General features: G+C 32.8%; 1 protein-coding gene across 1 annotated transcript in view; it reads right to left on the reverse strand.

Moving 5' to 3' along the window:
- Window positions 1-11896, reverse strand: part of LOC137826099 (defective in cullin neddylation protein AAR3-like) — a 31699-nt gene extending 19803 nt beyond the window's left edge. The window contains 8 exon segments of the mRNA XM_068631949.1: window positions 5080-5171; window positions 6925-6970; window positions 7148-7244; window positions 9070-9152; window positions 9268-9343; window positions 9680-9731; window positions 11270-11402; window positions 11729-11896. Of these exon segments, the coding sequence (XP_068488050.1) occupies window positions 5080-5171; window positions 6925-6970; window positions 7148-7244; window positions 9070-9152; window positions 9268-9343; window positions 9680-9731; window positions 11270-11402; window positions 11729-11777 (628 nt within the window). The 5' untranslated portion in view covers window positions 11778-11896.
- Window positions 11897-13075: the final 1179 nt, after the last annotated feature.

Here is a 13075-nt window from a genome sequence, read left to right on the forward strand (position 1 = left end):
TTATGGAGGTGAGAGAAGAAGGTATGGAGGTGCAGGAAGAAGCAGCCCATTATGCTTCCGACAACCTCTGGCCCAATGAATCCCTTGAATGAAAAAAAAAAACAATTACTTCCTGTATCATAGCACCATGAAAAGACGAAAATATTCTTAAATAAAATGAAGGTATATATACAAGAATACATTTCAGATTTTTTTTAAATATGTTTCTGGATATTTTTTTCAAAACGAATTTTTTTTATTCAGAATGAGATTTTTATTTTTGTTTTCAGACTTTTATTTCCGAAAGACAATAATCTTTTCCATTCTACTTTTCTAGAAGTAGAATGTATTATTTTTATTTTCAGAATGAAAGACATTTTTGGAAATTTAAAACTAAGTAGGTACAAGTTGAAAAAATTGGGTGTAGGATGAATTTGCCTAAAAAAACTGCATTCTGACTGTCCAGCTTCAAATGGGTCAAACTTAATGGCCTCATATTTCTTAATCTCATAAGACTGTTTCTTCCTGCACCTCATATCTCATATGATCTTCTTCTGTCTCTATAAATTTTTGTATTTCCAAAAATATTCTTACGTAATATTTTGGATTATATAATCTAAAATTCATTTTTCAAATTCGTAATTAGTTTTGAGACTACATAATTCAGTCTTTTTTCAGATGCATGATTAATTTTCATATTACATAATCCGAAAGTCATTTCTAGCTTCCAGAGTATGTAATCTGGAAGCCTTTTTTTTCAAATGAGTATCCGAATTATATAATCCAGAAGCTACTATCAAATCCTGACTTCCAGATTATATCCAGAATATCATTTTAAATTATGTAATCTGAAATATGGAAGTGACACAAGAAGGATAAAAAATATTTTTATGTTTGGTATGGGGTGCCAGATGGAGGTGTAAAAAGAAACAGTCATCTCATAGATGATGATATTCACACTGTTCAAGTGCCCTTCACAGGATTCGTGAGCTTATATTTCTTAATATTTCAAACACAGCTTTAAACCTCTCAAAATATTATTTCTTAATAATAAATTTATGGTCCCAAATAAATAACTTTAAAAAATAAATTGTGATGGAGTTACGAATACCATAACAGAATGTTATCAGTATTCTGTTATTTAATAACAAATATTTGTTTTTAGTGATCACTCAAAATAATTTAATTATAAAATAAAGAATTTTAATCTGTTTGCTGTCAGAATTTGGTTGTGCTATCCAAAATCCTAGTTGATGGCTTACAATTGTTCTTAGTGTCTAAATTTGGAGGAATCCTGCTAAAAAGTTTTGATCCTAAAATACAAGTTTTCACTCTAGAATAGCACGGCTATTAGAACTGACACGTTGCGTGATTGCTTTATAATACTATACAAAAAACGATTCTATTTTACTAGGTGTAAACACTATATAATTTGATGTTATAAGAGTATCCAAACCTTATTATGTGCATTGCTGTCAACTCAGTGAAACTGAAAAGAAAAATAAGGTGCTAGCTTTGCAAAAGGATCTACTTCAACAGGTATTAATTTGTCTCCTCTATATTCCATAATAATGTAGTCATGTTGTCATGTGCATATGTATTCTTTACATTTTAGTGGTAGCAGAAGAAATTTAGTTGTTGGAACATACTACAAATTTCTAAAAACTTAGAAAGCTGAAGGCATCAATACAGTTTCACATTCTAGACATTTTAAAATAGTAAAATCCGGAAGAATCTATTTCTAGAGACTAACTATTATGCAAGCCAACAAGCAAAAAAAATCTCACTGGGTAGTTCAGAATTAATAGGTTAGGAACCAAACTTATTAGATAATAAAATTAAAAAAATAAATCCATGAATTATATGGAATTACTTTCTTTAATTTATTCTATAATTGGATTTAACTTTCTTGATCCTTTCAGTGAGTCAGGCCTTGGATGGACGTTTGAAAGTGCAGATTCAGGTAAGTTATCACATGCATTAGGGAACTGCCTATTGACCTATAGGGAGTATAAGAAGAGCTGGGAAGGTCTTCAAAGGAGAGGAATGACACTAGATCTTAGTTGGAACAATGCTGCTCTGCAGTATGAGGAGGTCCTTCTTGCTGCCAAATACCAATGGTGAACTTTTTGCATTTATTTCCATCAAAGCAAACTTTTCAGCATGGAGCTAATTCATGTTATAACCATGCCAGCAGTTAAAATTCTACAGGTTATAGTTAGAGGCTTCATGATGGGGATTGGAAAGCCAAGTTTTGGCGTTGAAAGGATTATGTAACTGCAATGCTGTGGATTGCATGTGTTCAGCTGCTCAATTGTACTTATAATAGTATGCATATCTGATTTTCTATAATAAGGTTTTAGCTTTATTTGTCATAAAGTAGCCATATCAGTATTGCATATTTCCTTATCATATACTGTATTTTCAAAACCACTAAACGATAATACGAGCATTGCAAGTTGACTGTGAAGAGGAGGAAGGAGAGACAGTAGTTTTTAGTTTTTTTATTAAGGATGTTTGTTTTTAAAAAGAAAACAAAAAAAAGACATTTAATCAAACTCTCTTTTAAAAATTTGCTAATGTAGCTAAAAGATATAAATTCGAAAGATTTGCTGTGAAGTAGACATAAATCATGTTTTCTTTGCGTGGGGAGCCACAACATTTTGATAAATAAAACTTAAAAAGGAAGTTAACAGTTTTGGGGTGACATTAACATTCCCAAGTTACTTCTGGGCTCCACCTTTATCAATGAAAATTAGTTACTCACTGATTAATAGAACTAATAAATATTTCAGATCTATAATGTGATTTAAAGATTAAGTATGATATCATAATTCTTATATCAAATCAAGTTTTATAAGATTGATTCTTAATAATTCTTAAAAATATGAGACAATCATAGAATCTATTTTAAAGAATTACACCATTAGAGGAAAAAAATGGTTGAAGTTATTGACTCAACCAAAATATTTAGTTAGATGCTCTTAGATTTTATAACAATCACAACATCATTGTATATTGAAATTTAATATTCATAATCTTATCTAAAGAGGTAGAATCTTTTTATTTTTTATTATAGTAATAAATTCAATATTAATTTGAATGATTAAGTATTAAAAGAATTTAGGTATAGACATAATTTTAGAACTTCTAAAGTATATAAATACAAACAAGTAAAATCATTCAATAATTTCTGATGCAAAGTATGTTATGAAACGGGGCAATAATTTGTTGATTGAAAATGAATTGTAAGAGGTTAAGAAATTGAGAAAATTCTGAAACTTTAATTCAATCAAAATATGTCGTCGTAGAAGGTCTTAGGTATATGACAAAATCTTAGTGCCAGAAATAACAAAACTTCAAAAAGATCCTTAGATTATCTAATGAAAATTACAAAAAGTACTAAAATTAGGATAAAAGAGAAAAATACCATTTTTTAACCCTCTAACATGGCAAATCTCCCTGCACCCAACACTATTGAACCTGCACCCAACATAATTTCAAAAATTCCAAAAATACCCTTTATTCCGGAAATAAAAATTCAGAATTGAAAATAATGTATTCCAGAAAAAAAAATCCGGAAGAGGTTTCTGTGTTTTGGATATAAAAATCCGGAAAAAAAAATCAAAATTCCATTCTAGATAAAAAAAATCAAAATTCCAGAACTGAAAATAATACATTCCGAAAAAAATTATCCAGAAGAGATTATTGTGTTATGGAAAAGGGGGTTCGGAATGTAATTTTATATGTACTCCATTTTCTTAAGAGTATTTTCGGTATTGGGTGCAATGATATGGTGCAGGAAGCAAATGCCCTCTAACATTAAAGTAGCGTTTTGCTCAAAAGTTGAGTTTTGCCAGTATGAATATACCTGTATGTTAAGAATTTGACATTATTAACTAGTTTGATCAATTCCTTAAACTGCAGCAAGACCCTCTTTTGGTTTTTTATTGTAAAAACTTTGCTTTAAACAACTCTTTCAAATCAGCTACATGGACTTTAAAAAACTGTAGTCTGATATATCATTAGACCATAAAATTTTATATGATTCAAGTAATCAATCCCTTGAATTAAATTCCAAGAACTGTTAGTGCCTCTTACATTGCTAATTCACATTGAAATGCATTGCAGGTAGAGACAGCGGCTAATCATACTACGGAATCACATATAAATATGACTTATCAATTAATTCCAGAAAGTGTTGACCATATACAAAGAAAGAAAGATCACATACATACAAAACACTACACTTTTATTGATTCTATCAAAGGTAATGAACAGTTATTTAACACTCAACAGGATGATGTTACAAATTACAATGCCACTAACAATGGAAACTAGAATCGTGTATAGTAGCCCATTTAAAATGAATACATCAACACATACTAACTAGCAAAAGAAACTTCTATATACCTCTAACTATAAGGGGGGTGCTTCATCAAAAGGAAGCCCTTCTGTCCCCACTAAACTGCACATAGGAACGAGTTGAGAGTAGTCCCGCAAATCCCTTAGATAGAATCCCTTCAACTGCACATGGGGACATAGATGAACACAATGGGCTATTTTGTGTACTAGTTTCCATAAAATCCTCTGCCGTATTCCCTGGCGCATAGTCCTCAAAATCTGCTGCATCCTTAGGTCTACTCTTTTTACAATTTGAAAAAAGAATACTGTTAGCATCCATATGATCATTTTTGCTGAAGTCTTCATATAACTTCCTCTTTACACCAGAAAAATTACTCCGCCCTGTATGAAAACCATAGTCAGGTACATATTTATAGAACAGCAAGGAATTGTTTGTTTACTGATTTCACAAATAATTTTGTTTCCTAAATTTGTTTGTATCTTGAGCACATTCTGGTTTGTCCCTTGAGTACTGGAACAGAACACTTAAAGAAAACAGAAAAAGATGGGAAAACACCTCTTACTTTAGGTTATTAAAACACTTATTTTGGAAACAATTTCAAAACTTAATAGAACTGGGATGAAAAATTGATTGCTAAGTAGTGCACAATTATTTTAAATAACAGTTTCTAAAACAAAAAATGATAAGGGAATCAAAAAGGCCTAAGACCAGAATTCCTATATCAGGGAACTGACCAGGAAGGGAATCCTCCAAAACACATGACTGAGATTCTGGATCACCACACTTGCAATGGATGTTGGAATTATCATAATATGATCCTTGCATCCTGCAGGAGAATAATAAACTAAATGAAGCTCAGAGATGTTGAAAAATAACATCCAGCGTATATAAAATTAATCACAGAACAATGCCTTAAATTTGCTTCTTGCAAAGTTTAGAACTGGTAAGGCAAATTAAACCCAGCAAAAAGGTAGACTCTGTCATTGAAATAGAACAATATTTCAAAGCAAAGTCGTTTAATTCCATGTATTTCATTCTCATTGTGACAGCATCTATAGAATCTCACAACTAATGATTATCCTTTCTAAATATGGGATATCTTTCACTGCACTACATCTGTGAAAATGGCAAAGCCTAAAAAAGTACATCAGTTTCCAAAGTCAGCTTGTGGATACTAGAAAATTCTGTCATCCAAACCACATAATCATGTCACTGAAAGTTAGGCCCATATCAACGCTTTCACAATCACAGGAGGCAAATATTGTCCACTAAAATTATATTATTTAAGTGGTTAGTGGTGAGAGTATATCATGTTAACTGAAAAAGGATGGTCAGATTGGCCTTCAGAAACGCCCTTACAATTCAAATTCCATACTTGAAGGTGGAGCCATTTTCCTAGAAACTGAATCTGTCTCCTGCCAAAGACTCAACTATTCTAAAAGACAAAGTTGCTTGCTAGTTGAAGGCTCATGATTGCCTTTACATCTCTTAACACAACCCTTCACGAAAGACCATTTGAACTTGCATTGTGAAACCTTTAGATGGGTTACAAAAATGTTTGGAAGATTGTTTTTAATTGGTCATACTGGTGGACTAATTGGTGACTTTAAGAATCCAGATCTATACAGTTACTTCAAATTCAAGTTTGTGTTGTTATTCTGCAAAGTCCATATGTTAGGAACAGGAATAGAACAAAGTGAGTTGTTTAGGTCATTGAGGTGATCTGATTATGACTCAGGGGGAGTCAAGGCAGTATTGACATTAAGGTTTTATACTGATTCTGCTGACAAAATTCAGCTTTAACTGACCTTTTATTCTATTGATTATTATACCTTGTGCAAAATTAGTGAATCTCATGTCCTTAGACGGAATAGGAATTCTACAAATTGTGTCAAATTCAAACAGTGAAGAATGGGCACTGGCAGATCAGTGACGTGCTGATAAGGAAAAAAGTGACTTCAGCGAATAATTGCTTATATATAATTTCAATATGAAGACGTCAGAGATAATAAACAAATTATAAGCATAGACCTGAAGGCGTAAAAATTCAGGAGTGTTAATTGTACATAATATCAGAGCCTCTTTGACCCAGAAGATATTTGATCCTTGCCAGTCCCATTCTGATTTAGGTGGTGGTTGAATTTTAGTATCAGGAAGGGTAGGTTGGTAAGCTGAAAAGTACATGCCACCCTTGTTAAACTGACCCGAACCTATTTACTAATCCTATGGCATGCCAAAATATCCATGGTTAAAGTCATCCTACAGAACCCTCAGGAACTATCTAATATGTCTGTAACATGCAAAAGATAATCTTAAAATATAAAGACAGCAAATGATAACTTGCAGTTAACTCTTCATTAAATAATTTGACCCAACATTTCACTCCTGACTCCACCCGCATAATATATTTGACATCAACCATATCCAATAAAATATTAATCCAATATTTGGCATCCCAGGAGGTTATATGGACCAATCAATTCCACAGAGCTCTATCAAAAACCAATACTAGTTTTGTAAACCTAAGAGTGAAATTTATAAAAATTAAGATGCTTTATTTGGCCATAAAGAAACCAAACCTGTACATATGCTCGACAAAATCATCTATTAAAACAGGCCAAGCACCTGCAAGCATTAAAAAAATGAAAACTGCATCAGTTAGCCAAACACCCCACCCACTTCCATTGTTAAATGATACCAAAACTATTTTTACTGGTCTCAACTTAATTAAATGACATGGAGAAAGGTATACAGGTACTAACATCTGCATCTAATTATAGAAATGAGACAAGAAAACAGTACCTTCAGGATCATATGCTTCCAGATTTTCACGGCTACACCAGCTGAAAGCTAGAACCTGTTGCCAGGTATCCTCAGAGATATTGTATCGTTGATTCTTCTGAATAGAAAGTAATAGTTCAGTCTCCAACAAAAGAAAAGTAAAATAACACAGTACTACTTACTAGGTTGTACAGATGGGATTGGCCCAGGGAACCAGGTCTAATCTACTTAACTCACAGGTTAAATGAACTCAGCTTTTAAATTGAGATTTTAATGGGCTAATAATATTAAGCAGCCCCAATCCCAAAGCAAAGTGAAGGAACATGGGCCCAGGTCTAATTTCCCAAGTACAATCCTATCCTATAACATAAAATTGCCCCCTTTCATCCTTATTGTTTACATAGCTTCGTTTCTATTCATATTTTCCTCTGTTTGCCACTGTGTTCTCCAGTTTCCTTTTTTTTCGATAAACTTCCAATATCCCTTTACATCCCCATTTCAGAGTTTAAATGGAAAATCAAGACAAGTCACCAGCTTCCAGCAGAGTAGTTAATTGCATGATATAGCGCTGCAAAGCATCATGGCTATGGGCCACTCAGTGCAACCCCATACTGTGACAGCTCACTATCATGTCTGGAGCACCATGAATCACAGCTGCCATTTGCAGTCAACAAGACTACTATTGCATCAGACAATAAAATCCCATTTGTTTTTTAACCCTTAAAATAATGTTGTTTGGTGCTCTTTTGGAGAGGGGTTGATATTGGAATTTTGCGCCCCTTTTATTTCATCAGAACACAAGACCTATTTTCCCATTCTCACTCCTTTCAAAGGTTAAATAATGCTGGTCTCTTCTCTCTTTGACACAAATCATCTGACCAAAAGCTCTCGGCTGCATTTCTGGCCAACTCATGGTCCAAGCCACACTCTGAAACTTTGGCACACCTTTCTTTGATCTCTGCTCTGTTCACACCCTTTGGGGCCTGTTTTGTTCACATCAAAGAGGGGTTTATGTTTTGTTTTATATTCTTTCTTTCACCGTTGTGAACAAAAAGAAAACCTTATGCAGCCCATTCTTATATACACTTCTCTCCCTTTTATATTACTCGACTCTTGTTTTCATTAACTACTGTGTTTGTCTTAAAATTATGATTTCTAATTATTAATTATGAATATACCATTAGTTATAAGTAGTTTTTTTTTTACTTTTAGCATCTATATATGTATATATATATATGTGTGTGTGTGTGTGTGTGTAAAATAAATTATTTAATTTATATACGGAAATTTCATAACAGAGATCATATCAATATTCGCTACCCACTATAGCAATTTCAGGGTTGGCAAGTACTGTTATATAACAGACTAAAGTTGTTAGTGAATTCCAATGACTTAATAAGAACTAATGTGATGATATGGAAGAGGGTTATTATATACAGACTTACCCTTGTGTATGTATGCAAAGATACTGGCACAACTTTGCCACTGCACCATGGCTCACCCTCTATTGGCACTGTACTATTTTGGCGATGATTTGTTGTTATCTTATGAAAAACTGTTGTTAATTTTTAAACATCCGCATCACTAGTGTGATGCAGCTGCATCAGCTTAACTTGCCAAATCAAGGTGATTTGGCTTTGGGGTGGCTGCTTCAACCAACTTTTTGGCTCAAGACAACACTTCAGTAAAAGTGTTGTATACTACAACTTCTAGAAAATGCTGTATCCTTATGCTGATGTCCCACGTAGTATTTGTACTTCCTAGGTCCTTACCCAGAGAACACTACACTTAATCTATGAAACTCCAATCCTTCCACTAATAGACAGTATTCCCCATAAGAAAGTTGTATGTGGTTAAAATTATAAGGCTTCCTTCTCAAACACTCAGCCCTGATGACTAAGGAAAACCCCAAACAGTTTCTCAGTCCTAAAGTATTATTGTACCTCAACAAAATCACACCACGGATGAAGCAGAGAAAACTGCCCAGCAAGAACTAATTTCCATGCAGTTACCGCCCTGCTTACAGCTGCAAATTATCAAAGTTTAACAATTAAAGGAGATAAACAGTGGGTATAACATTCTGCCTGCCACTATATGGAATAAAGAAGATTGTGTACAAATTATGAATCTTGGATGCTTACTAATGTTCTTTTGACCATTTTCACGACACATGAAGAAAACAAAATCATAGAACCGAGAGAACTCTGCAAAGTCCACCTAGACAGAGAAACAAAGGAAACACCTATTTAAATTAAAAATGCATCAGAGGGAAAAAAATAAAAAATAAAAGTCGGTGCAAGATTTTTTGCAAAACTCTATCTTTTTTTCTTCTATCTCCTTAAAGCACAGAAAATGAACAATCTCCAGAATTTTAATTTTTTTTCAGTAGTATCAGTCTAGACATAAGTGGTGTTAATATGTTAATTTGGTGCCATTCTTTTGTGCGTCCAACTACTACAAATGATGGCTGTAACACTTCCTTTATAATTGAAAAAAGGAAATGCAATATCTGAAATTGCATAATTAAATAATGTCAAGGCAATCAAACCTCACCCTCAAACCCAGATGAGACATGAGCACCGAAATTTCATCAAAAATTGTTCCCCTGGAAAATGTGGCATGTCAACGTTAGAAAAGAAACATGTACACATGGTATAGTCAAATAATTTCATGAGCATCTGTAATAAAATTAACCTACACATGATACAGCAATAACTTCAGTACACATGGCAATGGCAATTAGTGGCAGAGTGGAAAAACAAATTTGTTCCTATAGAAGCATAACTTTAATGCAGATTGCAAATGTAAAGCTACAATATCAAGACATGACCCAAAATATGTCAGAGTTAAGCTGAAGCCTACATTTTTCCAAATATACCATAAACAACAAATTCAAGAAAATCCGAGATTTACTAATAAACATTTATCTAACTTTATAATATTGAACAGTACCGCCTAGACATCTGAATGAGTACTTTCAACATTTAGTTTGCTTGAAAGCAATTCTCTTAAGCTGTATCAATCTACACATTGAGATTCCTGGTTCAGAATCTCAGTTTGTTTGCACAAGATCCCAATATTAATAATTTTTCCGTAGATGAAAAACTGCAAAAGCTAATTACTAACATATTTTCATTACCATTTTTCCATTGATTATTGAGACGGGAATTTCCCTTCAGTATTCATGGTTTCCTTGAAAGAAAATTTTCCTTAATTGAACTTCAAAGTGTTTTATTTAAGTGCACAACTTGAAATTGAAACTATTAAAGAAAGTGCAAGAGAAATGGAAGAGGATCTGCCGCGACATTCACATTTATTAACTTATTATTATTATGCAAATTTATTGTACAATTGTTTCTTAAGAAACTACCACTGGAAAATTTATCTTTCTGAGTTCAACCCAAGGACCCCAACATGGATAAAAAAGGACAAGCAGCAAAACAAATCATATTAGAGCCCGAGTGTGTTTAATGGCACTATAACAGCTTCATGGCACAGCTAGCAACTGCTCCACAGAGGCTCATCATGTCGCAGCTCGCTGTCACACCTGAAGCAATGTCAACCGCAGCTTTTTGTGGCACTTTGAACTCTATTGCATCAGCAGAAATAAAGTCCATTTTCACCCTGAACAGAAACCCTGTGAAGATGTTTAAGGGGGCAACTTGGGATTTTGCCCCCTCCCCCATACATTAACTAACCTGTTTTGGAAACCCTGTCAAGATCATTTGCATAGTGAAATCATGCCAAGATCATTCCCAGCCCCCTCTACTGAAACCCTAACTTTTTCCCACAGATTCCATAAGCCCATGTTGCTCCTGGCAAATTCCCAACTAACCCAGCAGATTCACATTGTGCTCAGCCGATTGGCTTGTGTTTAGTTCTCAAACACTAAATTTTGAACATTCATTGTGAATGTCTTTAACTTCAAATGTTTTTTATCTTATTTTTCAGCATGTACATGTGTAGTAGAAATCTATGTTTAGGTTTAGGATTCAGAAAAGTGATCATCCCGCTATATGCTATCTTGATATAGAAGTTTTGGGATGGACGACTCCACACCATTATTTGGCATTGACTACTATGATTAATGCAAAAACTACTTGGCTTCAAAATTATCACAGGAAATATCAAAGAAACACAGACCCTGTCATGACTCGAGACTCCACCAACTTTGAGAGCTGTGTGAGCGCATCCCTTGAGAACTTAGCCTTCTGAACGTCACTGTCTTGCCTGTACCCTTCTTCCCCAGCAATGTATGCATGTCCTGATTTTATGTCTGTACAACCATACTCAGATAAATAAGAATAAAGAATAAAGAATCACACACATATATCACCAATTAACAAAACAAAAATCAAATCAGAATTAAAGAATTCTTGTTCTAGTTCTTTTCTTTTTCATTGGAGGGAGAGAAAGCTAAAGCAATACCATGGTGCTCAAACAAAGCCATACCACAAGACCCAGAAAAGAAAAAATTGAATTTCGGCGACCCATAAGTACAAAATCTTGGATAAACGAAACAAGAACAAAACTTGGTGCATAATCAAGAATGGAATTGGTGTTAGCTACGTGTGATTGCAGAGGGGAAGTGGGAGAGATTACCAGAGTATCTTCGGTAAATCTCAAAGATGTCGATCCGAGATGCATCCATGGTGAACTTCGCCCTCCGAAGCTCTTCGAGCAAGCACCGAGCAGAGGAGAGAGGGACAGACACAGATATGAGAGTTGTTCTTAATAATCCAATGTATTCCAAACCCAAAAGACTTTCAAATTTTCATTTTATTCTTGCTATGTGTACACAAATATTGGTACACAACACTACTCCTATTATTACTATTATTATTAAATAAATTATTTAAAAAAATTATTTTATTAAATATTTAAAGCATTTTGATCTAAGTATTTTCTCATTTGATTTTATCACTAATAGAATTATATGATCTTTACTTTTATAACTTTATTTCTAATTTACAAATTAGCTCTCATTTCTTCAAAAGTTTCCTCCAACTTGTTGGATATAAGTTAGAAGACAATGAAGTTGGAAAAGATTACAAACAACTTCGACCACAAAAATAAAAAACAGTATACTTAAAGGAAAGTAAAAAATATTTGAAAAATTAAAAAATAAATAATTTTAATAAAAAAAATAAAACAGTTAAAAATATCGTTACAAGATACATAAAGTTAATTAAGTCTTTCAAAAAGTAGAGGTGGGCTTAATTTTATATGTTTAAATTATTATTTTGATGAATAAATGTGAATAAATATGAGTATTTAAGTATTGTATGTTGGTATTTAGAAAATCATTCTAAAATCTTCCTTAAATTTATAACTAAATTGATTTTTTGTTCTCTCAATATATCCTTTTTAGCAAATTTTATCGTTGACTTGTTATAAATTTTGTATTCCTATTCTATGTCTACTAAATCTAAAAATTTAATTTTGAAAACCATGTTAGATTAGTTAATCCAGTTGCTTTTGAAATCTAGATTGATGGAGTTGAAGAGGTGGAGAACATTGTTGAAGTCCAAACCTAATTCATTGTCTAATTTAAAAAATTTGTTGGGTACAAAACTACAATCAATTACAAGTTTAGACATGTGGAGCACTAACTACGATCAAGTTCCTGATATTTAGGATTTTGTTAACAACCAACATAATTGATTAAATAAATATAATTGACTAACAGATAAATTTTATTCTAACATAATTTTCCTTAAATATGATTATGGAGTAATTAGTTTAAATTAGGAGTTTTTTTGCAAACTTTTAAAGCTCATTCATTATCACAAATGTATCTAGTTTGAGTGGTTTAGTTATTATGTTGACTGGTTTAGTTATTATGTTTGCCACTTGATAAAATGAATTACAATATATAAGTTTTACCTTATCATAATTGTTTAGGTTGTGTAAGAAATAGAATCTAATATCAATATGCTTACTTTATCC

Source organism: Phaseolus vulgaris, chromosome 8, assembly GCF_000499845.2.
Source record: "Phaseolus vulgaris cultivar G19833 chromosome 8, P. vulgaris v2.0, whole genome shotgun sequence".
NCBI classification, from domain to species: domain Eukaryota; kingdom Viridiplantae; phylum Streptophyta; class Magnoliopsida; order Fabales; family Fabaceae; genus Phaseolus; species Phaseolus vulgaris.